The sequence below is a fragment of the Ursus arctos genome, unplaced genomic scaffold, assembly GCF_023065955.2.
Source record: "Ursus arctos isolate Adak ecotype North America unplaced genomic scaffold, UrsArc2.0 scaffold_12, whole genome shotgun sequence".
Lineage (NCBI taxonomy): Eukaryota > Metazoa > Chordata > Mammalia > Carnivora > Ursidae > Ursus > Ursus arctos.
This window is the reverse complement of record NW_026622786.1, coordinates 45041156-45066637: the sequence shown is the minus strand read 5'-3', so window position 1 is coordinate 45066637 and position 25482 is coordinate 45041156. Positions and strand designations below refer to the sequence as shown.

Below are 25482 nucleotides of genomic sequence, written 5' to 3'. Positions count from 1 at the left end.
GCATTGTGCAGACATTAGAAAGCCCTCTTATCTTAAGTAATCAGGACCCAAATTTAATTGGTTAATTGAAAAAACATTGGTAAAAGAGAAAACTCGTATTAAAAATACATACCATAGTTGAATATTTTAACTGACATATAAATACACATTTATTCATCACACTTTAAATATGAGGCCAAAGCTTTTTTTTAAATGCAAGTCACCAGGTTGGTCTTCAGAAATCTCCTTCTTGCTTGTAATGGGTCAGATACAACTTACTGCTTTAGTTTCTTTTGAATAAAGTAAGAATTTAGACACATGCAAAGTAATCTGAATATAGAATATTGATAAATTGTTTACTACTTTTTTCTACTTATATTTCATTAGTTTGTATTAATATATATAAATTATATACATAAAATATGACAACTAACATTATCAGTTTGGAATGAAATATGACTGATTTTTGGAAAGCATAGAGTTTAAATCAGAAGTGAAGTTCTGAAAAGATACCTACCAGCTGCAGATGTTTGAGCAATATGTCACCAAGTCTCTTTTGCCACATTAGAATCAGTCAATTTGGGACAGGCTAAGTGAGCTACCACTGCAGGTCCAGCTATGCAGGTTTTTTTCAGCTTTATTAAGGTATTATTGATAACTAAAAATTGTATATATTTAAGTTAGCACACCATGTTTTGAATATACATATGCATTGTTTAATGATTACCATAGTCAAGCTAATTAACATATTCATCACCTCACATTGTTACAATTTTCTTAGTGGGGAAAATACTTGAGATCTACTCTTTTAGCAAATTTCAAGTGTATAATACATTATCATTAACTATAGTCATCATGTTGCAACATGAGTTCTCCAGAACTTATTTTTCCTCTAGCCAAGAGTTTTTAATCCTCTGAGCAACATCTTCCTATTTCTTCCAGCCCCTCAGCCCCTGTAACCACCACTCCAACCTCTGCTACTTTGAGTTTGGTTTTTTTTGAAGTCCATGTATAAGTGAGATCGTGCAGTATTTGTCTTTCTGTGCCTGGCTTAATTCACTTAGCATAGTGCTAGGTGCATCCATGTTGTCACAAACAGCAAGATTTCCTTTTTTAAAAAAAGGCTGGATATTGTTTCATTACTTATGTATATCATATTTCATATATCTGTTGATGAGCACTTAAGTTGCTTCCGTATCTTGGCTACTGTGAATAATGCTGCAGTGAACTGGGACTGCAGATAGTAGTTTGAGTGAGTGATTCTATTTCCTTTGTACACCCATCTGTGACATTGCTGGTTCATATGATAGTTACATCTTTAATTTTATGAGGAAGTGCCATTCTCTTTTCTATAATTGCTGTTCCAGTTTGCATTCCCACCAACAGCATACAAGGGTTCCCTTTTCTCTATATCCTTGTCAAAACTTACTTTTTTGACTTTTGGTAGTAGCCATATTAATGGGCATGAGGTAATATCTCACTGTAATTTTGATTTGAGTTTTTTTTTATTTATTAGCGATGTTGAGCATCTTTTATGCACATGTTGGCTATTTGTGTGTCTTCTTTATAAAAATGTCTATTCAGGGGGGCGCCTGGGTGGCTCAGTCGTTAAGCGTCTGCCTTTGGCTGAGGGCGTGATCCCAGCGCTCTGGGACTGAGCCCCACATGAGGCTCCTCTGCTATGAGCCTGCTTCTTCCTCTCCCACTCCCCCTGCTTGTGTTCCCTCTCTCTCGCTGGCTGTCTCTCTCTCTCAAATAAACAAATAAAATCTTAAAAAAAAATGTCTATTCAGGTCCTTTGCCTATTTTTGTATTGACGTGTTTGGGTATTTTGCTGTTTAGTTGTATGAGTTTTTTTTATGTATTTTAGATATTAATCTCTTTTTTTTTTTTTTTTTTTTTTTAAAGATTTTATTTATTTATCCGACAGAGATAGAGACAGCCAGCGAGAGAGGGAACACAAGCAGGCGGAGTGGGAGAGGAAGAAGCAGGCTCATAGCAGAGGAGCCTGATGTGGGGCTCGATCCCAGAACGCCGGGATCACGCCCTGAGCCGAAGGCAGGCGCTTAACCGCTGTGCCACCCAGGCGCCCCAAGATATTAATCTCTTAAGAGATATATGTGTTGAAGATATTATCTCCCATTCCATAGCTGCCTTTTCCTTTTGTTAATTGTTTCTTTTGTTATACAAAAACTTTTACGTTTCATACAGTCCCCCTCATTTATTTTTGTTTTTGTTTTCTGTGCTTTTGGTGTTACATTCAAAAAAAAAAAAAAAGAGGAAAAAAAAGCATTACCAAGAGCATTGTCAAGGTGGTTTTCCCGTATGTTTTCATCTAGGAATTTAAGGTTTTCAGGACTTACATTCAAGTCTTTAATCCGTCTTCAGTTGTTTTTTGTGTGTAGTATAAAATAAGCATCCATTTCTTTTTGATGTGGATATCTAGTTTTCCCAACATCATTTATGGAAGAGGCTATCCTTTCCACATTGTATATTCTTGACAACGTTGTCAAAGATTAGTTGAATACATATGAATGGGTTTATTTCTGGGCTCTTTATTCTGTTCTAATGGTCTAAATATCTGTTTTCAAACTAGTACCATATGTTTTGATTTTTATCACTTTGTAATATAATTTGAAATCAGTAAGCGAGATGCCTCTGACTTTGTTCTCTTGCTGTAGATTGCTTTAGCTTTGGGGTTTGTTTGGGTTTTTTTAATTCCAGTATAGTTAACATATAGTGTTATATAGTTTCAAGTGTACAATATAGTGATTCAATAATTAAAAATCTGAATGACTTCACAAATTTGTATGTCATCCTTGCACAGGGGCACGCTAATCTCTGAATCGTTCCAATTTTAGTTTATGTGCTGCTAAAGTGAGTACTATCTGGGCTCTTTTGTGGTTTCCATATAAATTGTTTTTCTTTTTTCTATTTCTGTTGCTATTGGAATTTTGATAGGGATTACATTGAGTTTGTATACTCTATGGGTAGTACGGACATTTTAAGAATTTTAATTCTTCCAATCCATGAACAGGGGATATCTTTGCATTTATTTGTATCTTCAGATTTTTGTACAACTGACTTTTGTATGTTGATTTTGTACTGAGCATTTCTCTTAAATTATTTATTTTTTTCTAACAAATGGAGTTTTAGGGTTTTCTAGATAAGATCGTGTCATCTGTAGCCCTGGAATTGCCTTCCCTAGTGATGGTCTATTGGACTCTTTGATCAAGTTCCCAAAGACTCAAATATAATCTATAGAGGAAATGGGAGTGTACAAGTCATACAAGTCAAAAAATTATTGATGCACTGACATAATCTATTTTGAGCCAATCTTGCATATCTAGAATAAATCCTTTTTCGGTTTTTAAATTCATTTTGCTATATTTTATTGAGGATTTTCATATCTATCAGAGATATTGGTCTGTAGTTTTCTTTTTTTGTAATGTGTTCAGTTTTAGTAGTAGGGTAATGCTGGCCTCATAGAATAAGTTAGTATATATTCCCTTTCCCTCCATTGTTTGAAGGAAATTATAGAGAGTTGATATAATTTCTGCCTTAAATTTTGGTAGAATTCAGCAGGGAACCCATCTGGCCCTGATCCTTTCTGTTTGGGATGGTTACTAATTTTTTACCCAATTTCTTTAATAGATATAGGTCTATTCAGATCATCTATTTCTTCTTATTTGTGTTTTGGCAGATTGTATCTTTTAAGCAATTAGTCTATTTCATCTTGATTATCAAATTTGTGGACGTAGAACTGGTCATAGTATTCCTTTACTATTTTTAAATGTCCATGGGATCTGTACTAATATCCTGTTTCATTTCTGATACTAGTAATTTGTGTCCTCTGTCTTTTTTTGTTAATTAGCCTAGCTAAAGTTTAATGAAAATTATTGGTCTTTTCAAAGACCCAGCTTTTGTTCTTGTTGACTTTCTCTATCGGTTTCCTGTTTTCAATTTTATTGATTTCTGCTCTAATTCCTTTTTTTTTTTAAGATTTTATTTATTTATTTGACAGAGAGAGACAGCCAGCGAGAGAGGGAACACAAGTAGGGGAAGTGGGAGAGGAAGAAGCAGGCTCCCAGCGGAGGAGCCTGATGTGGGGCTCGATCCCAGAATGCTGGGATCATGCCCTGAGCCGAAGGCAGACGCTTAACGACTGCGCCACCCAGGCGCCCCTCTGCTCTAATTCTTATTATTTAATTTCTTCTGATTGCTTTGGATTTAATTTGCTCTTCTTTTTATTGTTTCCTGACATAGAGTCTTGTTTCTTTTAATCTATTCAGCCACTCAGTGCTTTTTGAGTATAGAATTTAATCCATTTACATCAAACATAATTATTGATACATAGGGACTTACCATTGCCATTTTATTCATTGTTTTCTGGCTACTTTATAGTTCTTGTTGTTGTTTTTTTTCCCTTTCTTGTTGTCTTCCTTTGTTATTTAACTATTTTCTTTAGTGGTATGCTTTAATTCCTTTCTCTTTATCTTATGTGTATCCACCATAGGTTTTTACTTCATGGCTACCATGGGGCTTACATAAAGTATCTTACAGTTTTAACTGTCTATTTAAGGTAATAACAACTCTGGTTGCACACAAAAACTACTGTTTTACTCCCTTCCCCCTCACATTTTGTTTTTGGGATGGCACAGTGTACTTTTTTTATATATATTGTGTATCCATTAACAGATATTTGTAGCTATAGTTATTTTTAATACTTTTATCTTTTAATCTTTATACTAAAGTTAAAACTGAATAACACACCACCATTACAGTAATAGAGTATTCTGAATATGTCTATATACTTATTGTTACTATTGAGGTTCTTTTCTTTTATATGTTTTCATATTACTAGTTATTGACCTTTCATTTCCACTTGAATAACTCCTTTTAGCAATTCTTTTCAGGCAAGTCTTGGTGATGAACTCACTCAGCTTTTGTTTGTCTGGAAAAGTATCTCTTTTTCATTTCTGAAGGATAGGCATGCTGGGTAAAGTATTCTTGGTTGACAGTTGTTTTTCTTTGTTGTTATTTTTCGGTTTTGTTTTGTTTTGTTTTTCTTTCAGCACTTTGAATATATCCTCCCACCCTCTCCTAGTCTGCAAGGTTTCTGCTGAAACCTTCACCGATAGCCTGATGGAGGTTCTCTTGGATGAGATGAGATGAGATGAGTTTCTTTTCTCTTGCTGTTTGCAGAATTCTCTTTGTGTTTTAGTTTTGACTGCTTTATTGTAATGTGTTTTTGTAAAGTCCTCTTTGTTTTGCATCTGTTTGAGAGCCACTAAGCTTCCTATACCTAGATATCAATATCTCTCCCCAGATTTGGGAAGTTTTCAGCCATTATTTCCTTTAAATAAACTTTCTGCCCTTCCCCCGCCTTCCTTCTGGGACTCCCATAATGTGTGCATTTTTCTCTGATGATGTTCCATAAATCCCATAGACTTTCTTCACTCTCATTCTTTATTTTTTGTTTCTCTAATTTGGTAATTTCAAATAATGTTTTTTCATATTCACAGATTCTTCTACTTGATTAAATCTGCTATAGATGGTATGTATCACATTTTTCATTTCATTCATTGTGTTGTCCAGCTCCAGAATATCTGTTTGGTTCTTCTTTATAAATTCTATCTTTTTTTTGAACTTCTCATTTGTTCATATATTGTTTTCCCTATTTTGTTTAATTGTCTATCTATGTTCTCTTGTAGCTTGCTGAGGTCCTTAAAACAATTCTTTTTAATTCTTTGTCAATTCATAGATCTCTATATCTTTGTAGTCAGTTATTGGAAAATCACTGTATTCCTTTGATAGTATCAAGTTTCCTTGATTTTTTTGTGTTTCTTATAGCCTTGCATTGATGTGTGCACACTTAATGAAATAGTCACTTTTAGAATTTATTAACTGCTTCAGGTGGAGAAAGACTTTCATCCACAGGTGAGCATGAGGGTGCCAGCTGGGTGTAATGTGGCAGTTTTCAGGATAGAGATTTCAAATTATATGTTAGCTTATTGTTGGGTAAATTCTTTTTTTTTCCCCACAATTAATCTCAAGGTGCAAGATTCATTGTCTTTGAACTATGTTATACAGCAAATTTAGAGCTGTTTGATATTTGAAAACATAACTTTTAATCATTGTTCTTCTTTCACAAATGTGGAGCAATTTAGGAGTTAAACTGAATTATTCTAATAAGTTTTCAGTTCTTATAACCAGATAAATTAATTCAGAAGTTGTAGGCTTCTGGCTGTCAGGGAAAAAAAAAATCTATCACACACAGTGAAATTTTTTTTTTCTTTTTTTAAATTATTACTTAATTAGTTTCCCTCATAGTAAAAAAAAAAAAAAAAAGTCATTAGTCCAATTATAAGTCCCTTTGGTTCCAGTGAACTAGGATTAGATATGTTACACCCCCTCGTTTTTCTTTGAAAATAGCTAAAAATATATTAACACAGAAGAGTGTAATACCTAGCACATGACAAAAGTGGATGCAAGCCCATCTTTTCATAATAAACTCCCAGGGCACATTTTATGAAGGTATCAAGGACAATAAATTGTTTTTAATATAATTAGGAAGTTTCTGTTATCTGGACCAAATTTGAGGTTTCTTTGTTCTAGGATATTTTATCGTGTAAATGGGAGTGAGTCTTACCATGGATCTGGAAATGAAATTTTGGTCTCTATTCAAGTGTCTCCTCTGAATACTGAAATTCTGTGCACAGAAAATTCCCTGCTTCTTACACAAAGGTCTTTGCTAAATGACAAATACAATATATTTTGTGTAGGTGTGTGTTGTACAGGAGTTTACAAACTTCACAGCATTCTGGCCTACTCATGAGTAATTGAAAGATAAACTATGAATCTTTGCCTCTCTAACTTTATAACAGCCTTTGATAAGCCCTGTGATTTCCATTTCACATTGTATATATTAAGCTTGTATGAGTTTTCTGTTCCCTAGCTCTTTTAAAAGATGAACAGCTTTTCTGGGGATATATGATTATTATACTTCCTGTGTTGAAATTTACATATGTTTATTCATTCATTTATTATTTTTTTTAATTTATGAAGCATATGGCCATAAAAAGAAAGTGAGGAGGGAGATGTAAATACAGAGAACTTGTGGAACCTCTCTTTTATAGATTATTAAAAATAGGATAAATCACCATCAATCTCACTTGTTGTAAGTAGTTACCTGCCTAAGAGACCAGAAGCTGGAGGTCCTTCTGGCTTCTCAGTGATCCTCTATCCTAAGATATACATGTTCTACAGTGTATGGCATTGGCTGCTTTGGGTCCAGGGAGACACATTTATGTAAGATACAAGGCTATCACAGAATTTTTTCATGGACTTGCAGTAGAGATGAGTTAAGGTCAAATAAAACATAAGGAAAAAAGAAACAGGGTTTCTCTTACTGAGATTATTTATGACTGGTCTTCCTGCCATTGCAGGTTTACTGAAAGATGGTGATGAGGTCTTATACATTTTCAATCCAAATGAACATAAGGAACTTAAATTATGTAATGAGGACAGATTAGAATAAGAGATTAATTTCTGATTATTCCAGACTGTTTTCTAATTGGCAAAGTGTCCAAGCTAACCCTTACCAAATAGTATTTTTGGCCATTTCTGTCTTCATCGTCACCTCGATGGGAGGATTAGAAAAAAGAAGGGGTGCCTGGGTGGCTCAGTCAGTTAAGTGTCTACCTTCAGCTCAGGTCATGATCCTGGGGTCCTGGAATGGAGCCCTGCATCATGCTCCCTGCTCAGGCAGGAGCCTGCTTCTCCCTCTTCCTGCCCCCTGCCTCGTGCTATCTCGCTCTCTCTCTCTCTCTCTCTCTCAAATAATAAATAAATAAATAAATAAATAAATAAATAAATAAATAAATCTTTAAAAATTAGGAAAGAAAAAGAAGAGACCATGATATCTAGCCATTTCACTAGTCACTGATTAAAAGTTTCAAATAGGAGAAATGGGGAATCTTTAATGAAAATGAGAGTCAGGGATTATTTGTGTATGTCCCAGCTTGACTCCTGTCTCCTCTATTATTATTCCTATTCTCCTTGCCTCAGTTTCTTAGCCTCAGCCCTTCCTAGCTCATCCCATTGGACCACCTGAGCTCTCCAGAGAAGACTCAGTTCTGCTTTAGGACTAACTAATTTGGACTTAAGCAGCTGGTATTCAAACAGCCTTAGGCACATTTTACCTTGTCTCTTCCTATGAAATTGAGAATCTTTCTCTCTCCTGGACCCTAGACCCTAGCATTTCTATAGCATTTGAATGTTTGTTTGGAACTTCTTTTACCTTTCTCTTTGATAGCTCCTATACAGCCTTCTAAACAATATTCAGTATAGGCATTATCTCTTTGGAAAATTTACTCCCCCAATTCAGTGCCTCATCTTTGTCTCATAACACCAGGTTTATCTCTAGTATACTTCTCTCACTATGTTGATATCACATACTTATTTGTCTCTCACCTTAGACAATAATTCATTAAATCCAGGACCAGGCATCTGTGTTTGTCTCCTAAGCTTGGCACAGAGTTGACATTCGGTACTTGTAAAGGAATGACTGGCTGACTCAGTCTGAAATTGCCCTGGAGTCACAATTGCCTCACACCAATTTTTGGGTCTAGCCTTCTGTTTAGCCTCCTTCTTTCCTATCTCCATCTTGTCAGACTTCTTTCTAAGCCTTTGATCCTGGCTTCTAAAGCCTCATTGACATTAACTTGTTGGCCAAGGGATAATAATCTGCCTGCTGGACTATTTAGTGCAGTAAGGACTCCCAACTAATGAGCTTTCTCCACAAATTCAGCCCCAGTGAATGAGTTGTTCATTGGAGCTAGGCTTGCCTTGCCTTTAAATGTGGCACCAGGCATGATTTGGATCCCCTGCATCTCACTGCCTGCTCTATCTGGTAGGAAGCCACTCTCTCTATGCTGTTGATAGAGTTGATGCTCTAACCTGAGAACCAAGGAAATGAATATTTATGAAGGATTTACTTTAGTCAGGTCTTTTGCTTATTTTTTTTATTATGCCATTTAATTTAATCATCACATAGCTTTATTGAAGAAATTGAGGCTTAAACAGATGAGTTAATTTGTACCAAATCACACAGCTGTTAAGTATCAGAGTCTAAATTCTTACCCAAACTGGCTGACTCCAAAAACTGAGCTCTTAATCAATTTTCTGTATAGCCAAAGAGAGAGGACCTACGGAAACCTTCCTCAGAGAGGCTAAAGGAGAAAGTCCATTGTTTCTGTATTTCCACTTATATTCTTTAGTATTTCCACTTATACATTTGGCTTTATTCTTTTCTTTAAGGTTATGCCCAAGATTTCTCATCATTAAGACAATTTTTTTGGAAACTACACTTTCCATTACCTGTTTTTCATCTGTCCTTGGTGAAAAGCTAGAGTGCTAAGGATGCATTTCAGAACAACTATAAAAGCAAGAAAAACTTGTTCTTCAAAACATTTCAAGATTAATGTTTTCTTGATCAATTCTGATTAGGGCTTATTTTCTATAGCACTGACAATATTTTTTTAACTCAGTAACAAGAAAATTTTGTTAAAAATGTTTACCACAATGAAAGTGTCAGTTTTTTTTTTTTTTTTTTTTTTTTTTGGTCACTTGTTTCTATCTTATTTGTTGCTGTATCATTTGCTTCAGCTGCTATATTAGGACCTAAAGATTTTTGGTTCCACCTATTGCTTTTTTCTTTGTTCAGAAATTTGTGTACTATCAGTTTGCTTGAAGGTTGAACTAGTTAATTTACATGGATTAGCCATCCTTACTGATTATACAATTTGCAGGCCTCAACAACAACAAAATATGTTTAAAAAAATAGGGATAACTTCAAAATAGCAACAGCAGAGCATTAAAACAAGCATGGGACCGTTCTAAGTTTGGGATCCTCTGTGACTGCGTAGGTTGCACATCATGGTGTTTGCCCTAGTTCTCATACAATTTCATAACTATTGCTGAAAATATTATTGGCAGAAAAATCATCAAAATCACAATTAAATGAAAGACTGAGAGGGAAAATTCATATTTATATATAAAATACTTTGTTTTCCTTAATTTGATTAGAATTGAGGGTGGGGAGGAAAGTGTGTTTAATTGAATAGTAATAATAGTGACATTTCACGGCCTTTGAAGCTATAGGTTATACATTGCTAGAGCTTTGGAAAATTATTTGCACTGTTCGTAGTTTATATTTGAGAAATAAGTTAAAGGAAATGAAAGCAATTTGAAGTTTGTGTTTTAGGTTTCTATTTCATTGCTTGTCCAATCTTGAAAGAATTACAAATGCCTTCGACTGGGGTGCCTGGGTGGCTCAATTGGTTGGGAGGCTGCCTTCGGCTCAGGTCATGATACCAGGGTCCTGGGATCGAGTCCCCGCGTCGGGCTCCCGGCTCGGCCGGAAGCCTGCTTCTCCCTCTCACACTCCCCCTGCTTGTGTTCCCTCTCTCGCTGTCTCTCTCTGTCAAAAAATTAAAAAAAAAAAAAAAGCCTTCTACTAAACCTGCACTCATTGTGACCAAAACACAAGCGTATTGAAGGATATTTCTGGAAAGGAGGCAAAGTCATTGGAATTTCTCTGTTGTATGAATGCTGCATATACTCCATGATTTGCATATAAATTGTTCATGGCAAGAAATTAGGTTCTGTTTTGATTTGGTAATGGGAATTTGACACATAGTGAAAGAGAGCTCATAACAGCAATTTTGCAAGTAAAGGTGTCGTTAGAGAAGAAAAAGTAATCAGAGATAGTGAAGACTCCATTATTGGCCTACTTTAAATACTATTTCTGAGCGTGGTATTTTAAAACATTATATACTTACAGCCCAGCAAAAACCACTAGAGAATGAATAATGTATTTATTGTGTATTTAAAATTTATCAAATATTCCCAAGCAAAAAAAATGTATTATTATTGCATATTTCAGTCAGACAATTAATGCCTACATTTATATATTATGTGTTAGTAAACTGGACTGAGACTTGTGGTAAATACTGTAACTTTGGTTCTCTTGGTATATTTTTGACAAATATGACCAAGTTTTAGTTTCGTTTTTTTCTTATTTTAAATTGGATTTATAAGGAAACAAGATAACTTGTCCCATTATTATTGCTTTCCTAGAGGCAATTTTGCAACTATGATTATAAATAAACTTCTATTATCAAGTCTTATTTCCCAAAAGACAAGAAAAAAAAAATCTATCATTGGTTTTCCCTATGTGGGTTTCATAGTTTCTAGCAATACGCAGACCTTGAGTTCATGTTCCTTGTTTAGACTTTTTAAAATTTATCTTGACTTTTAGAAGTTTTCTTTTGTTATTCTACAAGTTTTTCTTCAAGAATACGTATAGTGTAAAAGACATAAAAGTAGACTAGGGAAGAGCAAATCAAGTTGGTAAATATTTATTGAGCATTTATAGGTTAGTTGTGATAGAAATTGGAAAAAAGTATAAAATATAGCTTTAAATATTATCTGGGAGCTTGCAATCTGTTAAAGAAATAAAAAATGGGAACATAATAATACACATTCATTCTTTCGCTCAACTATTCAACAAATATTTACTGAGGAACTAATAGGTTTCAAGATCTATGTTTGACACTGGTAATTTAATAGTGAGTAGAATTATATATAGTTCCTAGCCTCACAGAGTTTACAGTCTAGTGGAAAAGACAGGAAATCAAATAATCATACGAACACACATAAAATTGCCACTGTGGTAAGAGCTATGAAGATCACCTATGGTGCCCTGCCTAAAAGAGGGTAGTTTGGTATCCCTTCTACTGTTTTCCCCTCAACCTGTTCTGACAAGGCAGACTTGTGAATCTTTTAAATGTGTATCAGATCCTGTCACCCCTTTGAGCTGCCCAAAAGGCCCCCATATATTTCAGAGCAAAAATACTCATTTTCTACCTAACTGTAATCCCCACTCTATTCTTATTCATTCTCCATCAACCTTAAGTTCCTAGAACATACCAGGAATGCTCCTGCCTTGGGACCTTTACATTGCTCTTCTGTCTGTCTACATTGCTCTTAGTAACTATCTTACTTTCTTATCCTAAGATCCTAGTTCCAATGTAATTTTATCAGTAAGTTCTTCCCAGAGCATCCTATTTTGAATTGAAACCCCAAATCTCTGATATTCTAATCTCTTCCCTCCTTTATTTTTTCCAGCACTTATCACTGTAAAATAGCCTATTGTTTATTTACTTTGCTTTACTGTCTGTTTTCTGTACTAAAATATCAGCTCAAAAAAGGCCGATTTTGTTGTTGTTTTCTCTCCATTATCCTCAGTTCCTAGCACAGGGCCTACCTGATGGATAGTAGACACACAATTAATATTCATTGAATGACTACGTCAACAGTCATGGAAGTTGGAAGAGAATCTCTGAGGAGCTGATAATTTGGCTTATAACTCAGGGACCTGAGTGGAAGCGATAACTATCTGAGGAGCTGATAATTTGGCTTATAACTCAGGGACCTGAGTGGAAGCGATAACTATCAAATCATCCTAAATACCCCAGAAATCAGCCTGTAGACTGACAGAACAAACCCCACAACTAAAGGGAGAGAAGAAACCTCATTGAAGAGGCTAGGAAGGACAGAGATGTGGTTTGGGGGAGAAAGGGATCAGGACTGTTGTGGAGGAAAGGGAGCCACGGTCATGGAAGCAAGAGAGAGAGCAAGAGAGACAGAGGAGCAGACAGGGGAACCCACAAGGAGAACATTTCCCCAAAGCCATTTGCTGGGAAAAAGAGAGGGGCTGAGTTTTATGAGTTCTTTGAGCCAGTGGGGCTTCAAACCTGTAGTTTGAAAGTTCAGTGTGTTTGGCTGGCCTGGAGCCCTGAGGGTTCTGCCCTGCTCTTGGCGAAAAGGTAGTCAAACACCCCTGGGCAGACAGCATGGAAACAGCCATCTGAAGAGTGCCTGTAGCACATGGCAGGGAGATAACCTGCCCTTCTTGGAGGAGTCGCGGTAAGGTAGTATTCCTGGAGACACCTCTCTGGGCGCACAGAAGCCCGATGGCCCCATTTCTCTCCCCTCCCCCAGCAGAAACACAGATGCACCAGCAGGAGGCCATACTGGGCCTGCAGAGGCTGCCTCACTTTCTCGCACCAAACCCTGCTTCCCTGCACTCTGGTGAGACTGTCTTTCCGGGTCAAGCTCACCTCAGTCCCAGCGCAGTGAGACCTTCCCCCAGAAGACCAGCGCAGGTCCCTGCCCACATCACATCCCTAAAGCCTGGAGTTTGAAAAGTCAGCAGGATTGGCTGGGATAGAAGTCTCAGGACACCGCGTCACTTCTGGTGAGGAGGCAGGCCAACAAGTCAGAGGCAGATGGTGTGGAAACAGCGATCTGGAAAAGGTCTGGGACACACCCAGGGCAGATGATCTGTTCTTCTCAGAGTGCTTTCCTGAGAGGCAGTGGGCTCAGAGACTGCTCTCCAGGGACAAAGGAGGTGGCTGGTGCCATTTTCCTCCCCTGCCTGTCAGCACCCACACAGAGCCACATGGGGTGGTGAGCAGCACAGGGAGGACGCGGGCTGCCCAACCTGCCCAGGCCAAGTCCCACACCCTTGAGCTCTGACGGTGCTGCCCTTCTCAGTCAAACTTGCCTTAGTCCCAGTATGGCAGGCCCTTTGCACAGAAGAGCAGCACAAGCCCCAGCACATACCTCAGCTCCTGACTAGAGAGTTCTGCAGGGCTGCAGTTCTAGTGCAAGGAGCATCAGGTCCCGTTTCACAAGCAGAGCAGAGCACATCTAGTCCAAACTCGCCACATTCCGGCCAGGGACCACATACTGTCCACAGCAGGCCAGGAGACCGTCTGCAGATGACCGGCCTGGAGGCTAGAGCAGCCAAACCACAGCAGCAGAGTGCGTGCTGGCCACACCAGAGGCGCTCGCTCAAGTGCCAGACACCGAGCACTACACACCCTCTTCTTCATAAAGCATTTCTCTTCAAAGTGGGAACGAAACAGACTTTTGTCTGTATATACCACATCTTCTTTGTCCATTTGTCTGTCAGTGGACATCTGGGCTCTTTCCATGGTTTGGCTATTGTGGACGTTGCTGCTGTAGACACTGGGGTGCAGGTGCCCCTTCTGATCACTATGTTTGTACCCTTTGGTAAATGCCTAGTGGTGCAATTGCTGGCTCATAGGGTAGCTCAATTTTTTACTTTTTGAGGAAACTCTGTACTGTTCTCCAGACAAATATGGAAATTAAGAAACAAAACAGAGGATCATTGTTCTTGTTTGAACATTCTAACATTTGTATCAATTTGGGGACAGTTTTTTCAATTGATTATTGTTTCTTTTCATTATAAGTCATATTTTCCTGCCTCTTGACATTCCTGTTAATTTCTGATTGGATTCCAGATATTAGAAATTTTATGTTGTTAGGTGGAAGATATTTTTGAATTTCTATATATAGTCATAAGACAACCTTTCCAATTCTACTGTGATGCAGTTAACTTATTCGGAAATAATGTGGTCCCTTTAGGTCTAGCTTTTAAAATTGGTAGGACCAGAACAGTGCTCAGTGTAAGGCTAATAACCAACTTTGGAGAGAAGTCTCTTAGAGTATTTTACCCAGCGTCCTATGAATCATGAGGTTTTTTAGTCTGGTTGGTAGGAATAAGCATTATCCCTGGACTTGCTTGAACACCGAGAATTATTACCACTAATCTTTTTTTTTTTATTGGTTCTTTTCCCAGTCAGTAGTAGTTTCCTCACATGGACACATGGATCAATGCTCAGCTTAATCCTCTAGGAGGGCTCTCTGCAAATCTTTGTACCTCTCTTCGTAAGCTCTCTTGTCTTAGGTACTCTGTCTTATGAACTCTAGCCACATTGGCTTCTGCAGACTAGTCTCTGTTACTGTATATTGGATACAACAGGAAGTCTTGAAGTAGCTTTTTTAAAATGCATATTTGTAGTATCAGGAATGTGGGGAAGATTATCTGTAATGAATTCTTTTTATCAGCCTCAATGTCACTCTAATTGTTATCAGGATAAAACATTGTGACTCAATGTTCAATATCAAACTTGGATATTTAATCACATGTCTTGATAATTAGTTCAATGAGCCTAGAGGTGTAAAGAGATTTCATGAAGAAAGTAAACTTTGATATAGATTTTAAGAAAGAGTAGAAATTGGCAAGCATATATTCTGTGCTAGGTACTGTTGGATGATCAAATATTTTTGAGAGATGAATGAATGAATGGATTGATCTTCTCTTTTCTCTTTAGCAAATTCCTACTTCAAGTCCCAAGTCTACATTTCTCCTCTACAACTTTCTCTATCTTCCTCCGACTGAGTTTATAAATTGTACCTTCTTTCTTTTTTATGATACCCCATACTTTATTTCCATTAAATCCATAATTACTTTATGTCATGATTACTTCACTTTTTTCTTCCACTAACCTATATATTGCTTTTGAGCAATTAATTTATCTTTGACCCCCAGAACCCAGCAGAGTGCTTAGAATACCTAAGTGTTTAAAAATATTTGTTGATTTGAACTGTTGCTCCTCTTTTAATATTCACAAGTAGACAGTAATGTAGAAGTCAGTTCTGATCCAGATGTTTTCAGTGATGAACTGAGAGGCACAATAGTATATTAGCTAACTATTGCTATGTAAAAAATTATCCCAAAACTTTGTGGCTGAAAACAACAAACACTTATTATTTTGTAGTTTCTGTAGTTCAGGAATTTTAGGGCACCTTAGCTGGGTCCCCTGACTTAGGGTCTTTCACAAGGTGTCAAGTGGTGCTTTAATTATCCCAAAGAACAAAAGGGAAAGAATCCACTTTCATGCTCACTCAAATAGATCCTTGGTGGCTGTTAGCCAGAGACATCAGTGCCTTGCCATGTGATCCTGTGCATAGGAAAGCTTACAGTAAGATATCTGGCTCCCATCAAAGAGAGTGATGGAGAAATCTAGAGTAGGCAAATAAGATAATGTCATAGTCTTTTTGTAACATAATCTTGGAAGTGACATTCCATAAGTTTTGTTATATTCTTTTCATGAGAAGTGAGTCATTAGGTCAAGTCCACACTCAGTGGAACTACTTGACCTCATGTGTAGCCAATACCACTTAACGTTTTCTCCAAGACAATAACAAATAAATACAGAAATGGATTCATTGACAGTTATGTATTCTGTATGAAAGATATGGCTCTGTTAACCCAGGAAATTTGGCATGATGCCAAACTCATGTTCTTTGGCCCAATTTTCTCCTGGGAGCAGAGGATTTAATAAGTAGATGTGATGGCAATTTTATCCTCCAAGAGCTAGCAGCTCTCTCATTCTCTGGATGTCTGAGGTTCCAGTGATACCTCAGAGGTCATAAAGGGAAAGAGGGAGGAGTGCTAGGGCCTGCCCTCCATCATCAGGTGCTACCCAACCCAATTCTATCATGTTACTTATGCTGAATTCTGAGTTCATAAATACAAGTTTGAAAAAAATCCCATTTGAAATGTCTGAAAAACTGGGGTCCTAAAGCAATGGTTTCTGGATATAGCAGTATAGTATAATGTAGTGGTTAGGCCTGGGGCCTCTGGAACCAGCCTGCCTGGGTTACTTTGTATCCAGGTTCTGTCATTAGCTAGGCAAGTGATGGGATTTAGAAAAGTCTGGGCTTGAGTCCCATCCACAGTTATCTCTTGGCCCTTTCTGTTTGTGAAGCCAAAACTACTTGGGCAGATTTGATACTCTGCTTCTTTTTATTTTCATTGTAGCCTTTTATTATTAGTCACCCTGTGTTTATCTTAGTTTAACATAACCAATGGAATGGTTAATGCATTTACCACCATTATGCCTACTGTTTTTGTCCTGATAATAGGTCTTTGACTAGATGATATGTGTTCTTCATTTTAATAAACTCCTTCTCTAGAAAGAAAATTATCTATAATTGATTTCTATACCTGTCAATGCTTAGTGTTTCATAATCAGTTAAAACATTTTTACAGGTGTGGGTTTACCAATTTCATTGTGTCACTTATTCTAAGTTATTGTCGACCAACATTTTCAATTATATTGTTAAATAAAGAGACTGTAGGTTGCAATTAATTACCCACATCTGCTGTTCTAATATGAATTAAGGTAGTATCTTACAGTCCATCTAATAGTGAGTTTTCTGGATTAATTAATGAAGAAGTTCACAAAGGGAAGTACTAAATATTTCATATATTGTGCTTGTAATAGGACTAACCCTTGAGCCTGAGACTTAACTGTTGATGTTATCCTCTTTGTTTTAAACTCCAGCTGCTGGAAATTAATCATTGATACAATTTTTTAGGAGGATTCTTATTACTTATTCTTGTCTAAGAGCCAAAATCTTTATGTGCTCCTTCTTATGTTCTAATAGTTGACTCCAGCTCACCTTCAAAGTGTATTTTAGAAGTTGATTTTTCAAGGGGCACCTCGGTGGTGCAGTTGGTTAAGCATCAGAACTCTTGGTTTCAGCTCAGGTCATGATCTCAGGGTAGTAATCTCAAGGTTGTGAACTCAAGGTTGTGATCTCAGGGTCATGATCTCAAGGTCCTGAGGTCGAGCCCTGCCTCCTGGCTCTACATGGAATCTGCTTAGAGTTTCTATCTCCCTCTCCCTCTGTATCCCCTACTCTCTCTCTCTCTCTCTCTCTCTCTCAAATAAATAAATCTTTTTTAAAAAAAATAAGTTGATTTATCAAGGGGAGGCAAATCACTTGTTTTCAAAACGCTTTGGCAGAGGAGCCAAAGATGAAGGAACGGATGACTTGGGCTGGAGAACAAAAGTCATGAGAAAACTGGTTGTCAGGTGCTACTTGCCCTCCATGGTTCTGATGTCCAGGGTGCCTGCAGTGTGGGGAGGAATGTCAGGGAGAGGAACCCTAACTGGTACTACAATTTCCAAGTCTCCGCAAGAATGTAGTGAAAAATGTTGGGCCTTTGGCAAGCTCTGTAAGTAAATCTCATAAGAAAAAATAATTGTGGCTTTTGAAATGCATAGAACATGATATATTCATAACATAGTAAATGTTGAAAGTTCTCAGCCAGGGATTTTAAAATAAGACCCTCACGTAAAGAAATGCTGCACACACACACACACACACAAAAAAAAGGTATATCTATAAAGAAGAAAATAGCACAGCAAGATGATGATTAGCTGGAAGGCTTAGAAAATGTTGTCCTTCTTTTCTTAAAACTATCTCTTCCACAGACTTCCTTAATAAGCATTCCTTTATTATCTTTTTTTTTTTTTTGTAGATGACTTTTTCCTTTGCTGGCTCCCTGTCTTATCACTTTTTAGCAGTAAATATCCCCTAAATATCTCCTCTTACCTTACGGAAGTGATGTTATCTCCTAGCTTCAATTATTACTTTCATAAAATGATACACACCACTTGTATCGCCAGCCTTGACCTCACTGCTTCTCATTACTCTTCTTCATTCATCAGCTTTTCTACTTATGTTCTCATCATTTCCTGAGAAGTGATACATTTATATAATTGATGAATTCTTTTTTTGTATGTATATAAGTTAATATATCCTTCAGCTCTATTTCTACAACTTAAGAATATGGAGTTTATCTTTAATTTCTATGATAATATTATCTTGTGGAATCATTTTCTAAGTAATTTTCAGACCAAATTTAATTTTAACCTGAGATAATAAGAGAAAGATCACATAAGAGAACCTCATTTCTGTGACAGCCTGAAGAAACTATTTTCCAATAAGTTTTTGTACTCAAATATTTAATTAGAGGTATGTCAGGTAAAAAAAAAAAGTCATTACAAAAATATTCAATGAATGTTATAAGTGAAAAACTCTGTGCGTACATGATAGAGAGTTCTCACCTAACATTTGTAGTGGATGTCAAGGAGTGTATGTATTTAAAAATAGAAAATTTTACAGAAAATAGAGCCTAAAGTCAAAAGAAGTGCTTATTAAATCTAAAGCAAATGCTATTATCTGAAATGTTTTCTAAGTAATAGAAGCTTCAATACAAATGGACAAGCGATTATTGGTATCTTTAATTAGCATAGTTTCTGGTAGTTGTTTGAAAATTTGAGAGTTATGTTCACATCTTGACTGAAGGATTGGCCTCAATCAAAACAGCTTGTGGTGTTGGATAAGAACACAGTGAACTGTCAAGGGGAATTGGAAGAAACTGGCTATTACAAGTGATTAATCTGGGAGGCAGATACTGTAGGTAATGTTCCCACTTCCTAAATTCATGAAGTAGACAAAAGTTTTATCTTCACACTCATCTCCCCTAAGAGGCTTCCTCTTTTAAAGTCATCATTTGTTAACAATTTCTCATCATTTCTCACCAAGTCATATGCCAAGTCATATGATTCTACCATCTTAATTATCTCTGAAACCCATTCTTCATTTCCAAGCCACTACTACTACCTCAACTCATTTTATCCTTACTGTAGGCCCTTGCTAACTGATTACCCTGCTTCCAGTCTTGCTCCCTCAAGTCATTTGCAGTACTATTACTAGAAGGGTTATTTTAAGATGCAAATCAGAATATACTACTATTTAAAATCTCTTGGAGAGTTCCTAAGAGGAAAATTTTTAAGAAAAATTTTGAGCTTCCTTCCGTAGTATATAAGACTCTTTAAGATCCCTAACAAACAACTCCTACTTAGAATAAATTTTCTTCATTTGTTTTTCAGTCAACTGCAAACAGTTACATAGCCAGCATCATTCTTTTTTTTTTTTTCCAGTTTGGGAAAAATCTTATTTTTAATTAACATATAATGTATTATTGGTTTCAGAGGTACAGGTCTGTGTTTCATCAGTCTTGTATAATACCCAGTGCTCATTACATCACATGCCCTCCTTAATGTCCATCACCCAGTTACCCCATGCCTCCAGCAACCCTCAGTTTGTTTCCTATGATTAAGAGTCTCTTATGGTTTGTCTTCCTCTCTGGTTACATCTTTTTTTATTTTTTCCTCTCTTCCCCCATGATCTTCTGTTTTGTTTCTTAAATTACACATATCAGTGAGATCATATGATATCATATCATTTCTCTGATTGATTTATTTCGCTTAGCATAATATCCTTTAGTTCTTTCTACCTCGTTGCAAATAACAAGATTTCAATGTTTTTTTGGCTGAGTAATATTTCGTTGTATATATACACCACATCTTCTTTATCCATTCATCTGTCGATGGACATCTAGACTCTTTCCATAGTTTGGCTATTGTGGACATTGCTGTATAGCCAGGATCATTCTTACTGATATACTGGCTATATGAACATCTCTGAAAATCTTTGGGGAGTAACATCTACCAAGAGCTATATCTTCTGCAGGACTGTATAAGATGTCAAGGAATTGCTAACAGGCCACAAATAATAACACACATAAGAAGTAAAACAGTATGGGATAGTATGGTTCTTTGGACTTCCATAGACCTGAATTTAAACTTTGGTGCTTTTCCTTCCATGCTGTATAATTCTGCATTCCATTTTTCTTATTTTTAAGGTGAGGCTATTAATAAAATTCCATGAGTTGCTATAAGCATTACCTGAAACAGATATTCTCATTTAGCTCATAGATATCCTCAAAGTACGCATTCAAGAAATATTAGTTCCCTTTGCCTTCTAATGCTTCATTCACATTAATAAGAATTGAAGTATAAGTGACAGAGATCAATGTAGGGGACTCTATTGTCCCAGGGAAAAAGCGGTGGGAAATAGAGTAGAAATACGTAACAGGATGAACAGTTGCCAAAGGAGGTAGATCTTATGTTAGAGGAAGTCTGGGAAAAGCATATACAACTGGAGGGGTGTGTGTGTGTGTGTGTGTGTGTGTGTGTGTGTGTGTGTGTAGTAGTAGTAGTAGTAGTAGTAGCGGTAACAGTAGTAGATGGAATCAACCAGAGAATGTATACTGGAAAATAGCCAATAGCTGCCACTTACTGAATACTTACTGTTATGTACCAAGTATTGTGTTAGTTGCTTTGTATGTATTAACTTAATATAAAAGAATTAGAGCAGAAAAAGGAGATCAAAAAGAAACACAAGGAAACACTTCTCAGTGAGAAAAAAGCAACACTTAAGAAACAGTTAAGATATGAACAGAGAGAGCCACCTGTCTAGAGGAATAATAATAAGTGGGCAGAGAGGTTTGGAGCAAATTCAAAGACTGCAATGTCAATTAACCTAAGGGAGGATAGGATCTTAAGGAGCAGATAAAGAGTGAAATAAATATTAAATAAGGAAAAATCTAAAAAGTATCTGTTGGAATGGGCAATTAGGAGGCCTTTGATGTTATTTTCCACAGAAATTTTACTAAAGTAGTGAGGTCTGAAGCCAGATTGTAGTGGGCTGAGGAATGAATAGGAGGTAGGAAACGTGGACAAAAGGTAGACTACTTTTAAAAGAATATTGTCTATGAAGTTGAGGAGAGAGGGAAATGGTTCAAGATGACACAATTGAGAACTGATTTTTGAAAGTTAGAAATGGAAATAACTAGAAAATATCAAATCTAAATCAACTTGTATATTAATATCTTTGAGATCATTTTGAATTCATAAGGCATAAACTTTAGAAAAACATCTTCCTCTTTTCTAAAGAATGCTGCTATAAACATAGGGATGCGTGTATCCTTTTGAATTAGTGTTTTTGTATTTTTTGGGTAAATATCCAGAAGTGCAATTACTGGATCATAGGGTATTTCTATTTTTAACTTTTTGAGGAAACTTCTTACTGTTTTCCACAGTGGCTGCACCAGTTTGCATTCCCACCAACAGCACAAGACATGGATGGAGCTAGAGAGTATAATGTTAAGCAAAATAATCAGTCAGAGAAAGACAAATACCATATGATTTCTGTTGTACATGGAGTTTAAGAAACAAATGAGCAAAGAAAAAGAGAGAGAGACAGAGAAATCAAGAAACAGACTCTTAACTAAAGAGAACAAACTAATGGTTACCAGAGGGGAGGTGGTTGGGTAGATAGGTTAAATAAGTGATAGGGATTTAGGAGTGTCCTTGTGATGAGCACTGCGTCATGTATACGATTGTGGAATCACTATATTTACACCTAAAATTAATATAGCACTGTATGTTAACTGAGATTTAAATAAAAACTTAAAACATTTGATTTAAAAAAAACTAAAATAAAAAATAAAAAAATTATTTTCCTCTAAAGTTTCACTACTACAGATTTTCTAATAAATGGAAATGGTTATTATCCTAGTATCATCTCATGGTTCTGCTCTCTGTAAGTCTTAGTAATAAAGGTTAGATAAAGGCATACAGAAGAGAAAATTATGGCTTTAAATAAACTATAAATCCTGAGGAAAACATTAGTATAAGCATACATTTGAAGAAAACAAAAAGAAGTCGTAGGAAATGAGATGTCACTTAAAGCAAAGAAAATCTTAATTTAAAAGTATAGGTATTTATTGAACAACTACTAGGTAGAAGACACTATATTTAATTTTGACAATTTCAGCCGACGTTGATTGCCATTTTATTCCTTTCAGAATTTATTCTACTTTTCTCCCATGGGATATTTAGTTCCTCTTGATATGGCCTTTATTTTCTTCATTGCTATCGATTACTTTCATAATATGGAGAATAGAGGGAGTGCTAAATGGTAGCAAGTCAAATAAGTTAGTCATATTGTAGGAGAAGCATTCAGCAAGCAAGAACAATAAGGGCCTTTGCTCTTACAGACATTACTTTTAGAGTCTCTGGAATTTTGAATAAGGTTTGTCTATTTTAATTATGATTAAATTCCAGTGAAAAATTATTTTCCCTGAAGTCCCAAACCTCTTACACTTCAGTGACACAAGGTTAGAACATGAAAAAAAAGTTTAAGATTTTGCATAATAGTGGTTTACCCACAGTGATAATTAATGGAAAGATTAAGTTGTGAGGATAAGTAATACAAGCATTCAGAGAAAGAAATGATCAATATGGGAAAGTATTTGTAGGAACTTCTCATGAAGAGCATGAGCTTGACCTTGAGACTGACTTTATGGCAGGCAGAGAAAGGGAAGGGAGGCTTTCTAGGAAGAAAGAGCAGAATGTATAAATATATGTTTAAATACAACCGGAAAATTGAAGATACTCCACTTGTATCTTTTGATGAGTCAACTGGTAAATAAAAATATCTGTAAAGTGTAATATATATAGTAATTCCTACTATCAAAATAAGGATCTCTGATCCATTTTCTATGCTTACAGAGCAACTACTTAATGGGAAGCACTTTTTGGTGCTTATCCTTCAGTCAGTAAAAGGTACCTAGTTACCAGACCATATTTGAACACCATTCCTTTAATCATAATAATAATACTGACATATATGTCAGTTATACAAATCTAAGTATAATACAGTTTACTTCCTTAAAGTGTTTAAAGATTATAAAGATATCCTTTCTGTGATAACCTTTTTTCTACTTCACAATTTCGCTAGTAGTTTTGTTAATGTTTTCAAGGAAAAAAGATCAAAAGTATGTATTTTATCAAAAAATCTTAAGACAACAGATTTTATGCCCGGCGAAAATCTTAATGAGATAATGCATACATGTAAAACTCTAATCACAGTTCTTGGCATGGAACAGGCGCTGGGGTTTGCTAAAGGTTAATTTAATTTACGCAACCGATGAATTGTTGAACACTACATCTGAAACTAATGATGTACTATTTGTTGGCTAATTGAATTTAAAAAATAAAAGATAAATAAAAAATAAAATAAGTGATCAATAAAATTTCTTGAATTGAATTACTTAAAATTTCTATCATATAATTGGGTCCTCCTAACTGTTAATGTTTAAATTCCCTTATAACTGTGTGTGTGTGTATGTGTGTGTGTAATTTTTACTAGAAATACAGCCCAATTCAACAATTATTTGGATGCCTGTCATATACTTAGCGTAGTGGCAAATAATTCAGGCTGTGACTTTATGGGGCTTCGTGTAGTAGAAAGAATGTGAAATTGCTTTACCAACTTTTTCAGGTTCTGGAGAAGGGAAGCATGGATAAAATGACAGATACATGTTCCAGCCCAAATGTTAATACAAGTGTATTTGTCTTAGCTACATGACAGTCATATGTGTACATCATAATACATTATATTCTCATAGATTGCTAAGAGATACCCTCTCCACGATGACTCCAAAAGTAATAAAAATCAATAAATGCATTCTACTCATATATATAACATATGACATTATTCAGATAATTCCAATGTACATTGCTCTCAATGGTTAAATATTTCATTGAATTTTAAAACAAACTAAATAAAGACTACTGTTCAGTAATGACTCTGCATGGTTTCATTAAGACTTACGTTTTGACAGTTTCTCAGAAGGCCAACACTTTATAATTAATGAATGTTCAGCCAAAAGATTGACCTTCTGAATGACTGGGTAAGTGCAAATTTAGGAGGAAAAAGTTTGCTTTGGACCATTTACTGAAGCCTAAGAGCCGTTTTAGAATCAAAGTAAGTTCTGGAACGGTGCCTAAGAAATTGGCTCTATATGTTAACATTGGAGAGTCCCTATTACAATAAAAATGCATGCTGTCTACTTTATGCTATATTTAAAATAAGAGAAATTGTAAAAACCTTCATTTACTTGATCATTTGTGACTTTCTATAAAGGTTCCTAAGATTGAACTCCCAGGCATGTGAAGTGTAAGATACCAAGCACTTTGGCTCTGGTATTCATTTTCAAGCCGAATCTACAGAGCTTCTACTGAAAGTTTCCTCTTTTCTGAGTTTGAGTCAGTTAGTCCATTTACTGAAAGGTTAGTGTTAATGAGATCAAGGTCACACAAGGGTCCTGATGGAAAACATTTGAAGTCAAGGGACCTAGATTTGAGTTCCAATCCTGCCTTTACTATCTGTAGGAACTCAATTTATCCAGCATCCTTGAGGCTCAGTTTCTTCACCTTTAAAATGGAAAAGTAGCACCTTTCTTTCTGTGTTTTGGGGTGAAACAGGACATTCCAGTTACCATTAATGCACTAAGTGCAGGATCTGACACATAACATGCCCTCAATAAATGTTAATTGTGTTTTTAATTTTTTATTAGAAAAACAACTCACTATACACATTATGTATTCTATGGATCATTAGTTAGCAATAGCCATCAGCAAAAGTATTGTTCTGGGAGTGTACAGAAGCCTATGTATATATAGGTTCTCACAACCCTGCGATTATGACCTGAGCCAAAATCAAGAGCTGATGCTTAACCAACTGAGACACCAAGGTGCCCCAACACCTGTTTATATTTCTGAAACCACCAGAAATTTCAGATGTCCTAACAAAAATTCCTTATCTTTTTTAATCACTAGATTCTACTCCTGAAGTTAATATTACACTATATGTTAACTAACTTGAATTTAAAGAAAATCTTGGAGAAAAAAACTTTTAAAATTAAAACAATTTTAAAAAACTTTTAAAAAACTAATGTGTATCTTTGACAGAAAAACACATCCAGCTGCATTTGATCAATCTAATGAAAATTCA

The 25482-nt window shown here is 36.0% G+C and overlaps 1 protein-coding gene and 1 non-coding gene across 4 annotated transcripts in view; one reads left to right on the top strand and one right to left on the bottom strand.

Moving 5' to 3' along the window:
• Positions 1 to 25482, top strand: part of TNNI3K (TNNI3 interacting kinase) — a 308994-nt gene that overhangs the window by 93113 nt on the left and 190399 nt on the right. Inside the window, exon 4 of one of the 3 annotated variants that reach the window (XM_057310557.1) lies at positions 5505 to 5536. The exons of the other annotated variants lie outside the window; for them this stretch is intronic. Coding sequence (XP_057166540.1) covers positions 5534 to 5536 — 3 coding nt within the window. The 5' untranslated portion in view covers positions 5505 to 5533. The remainder of the gene's footprint in view (positions 1 to 5504; positions 5537 to 25482) is intronic. 3 annotated transcript variants of the gene reach the window in all.
• Positions 2762 to 2864, bottom strand: LOC113254863 (U6 spliceosomal RNA). Its single transcript, XR_003315985.1, has one exon. It is a non-coding gene; the product is annotated as a U6 spliceosomal RNA (small nuclear RNA).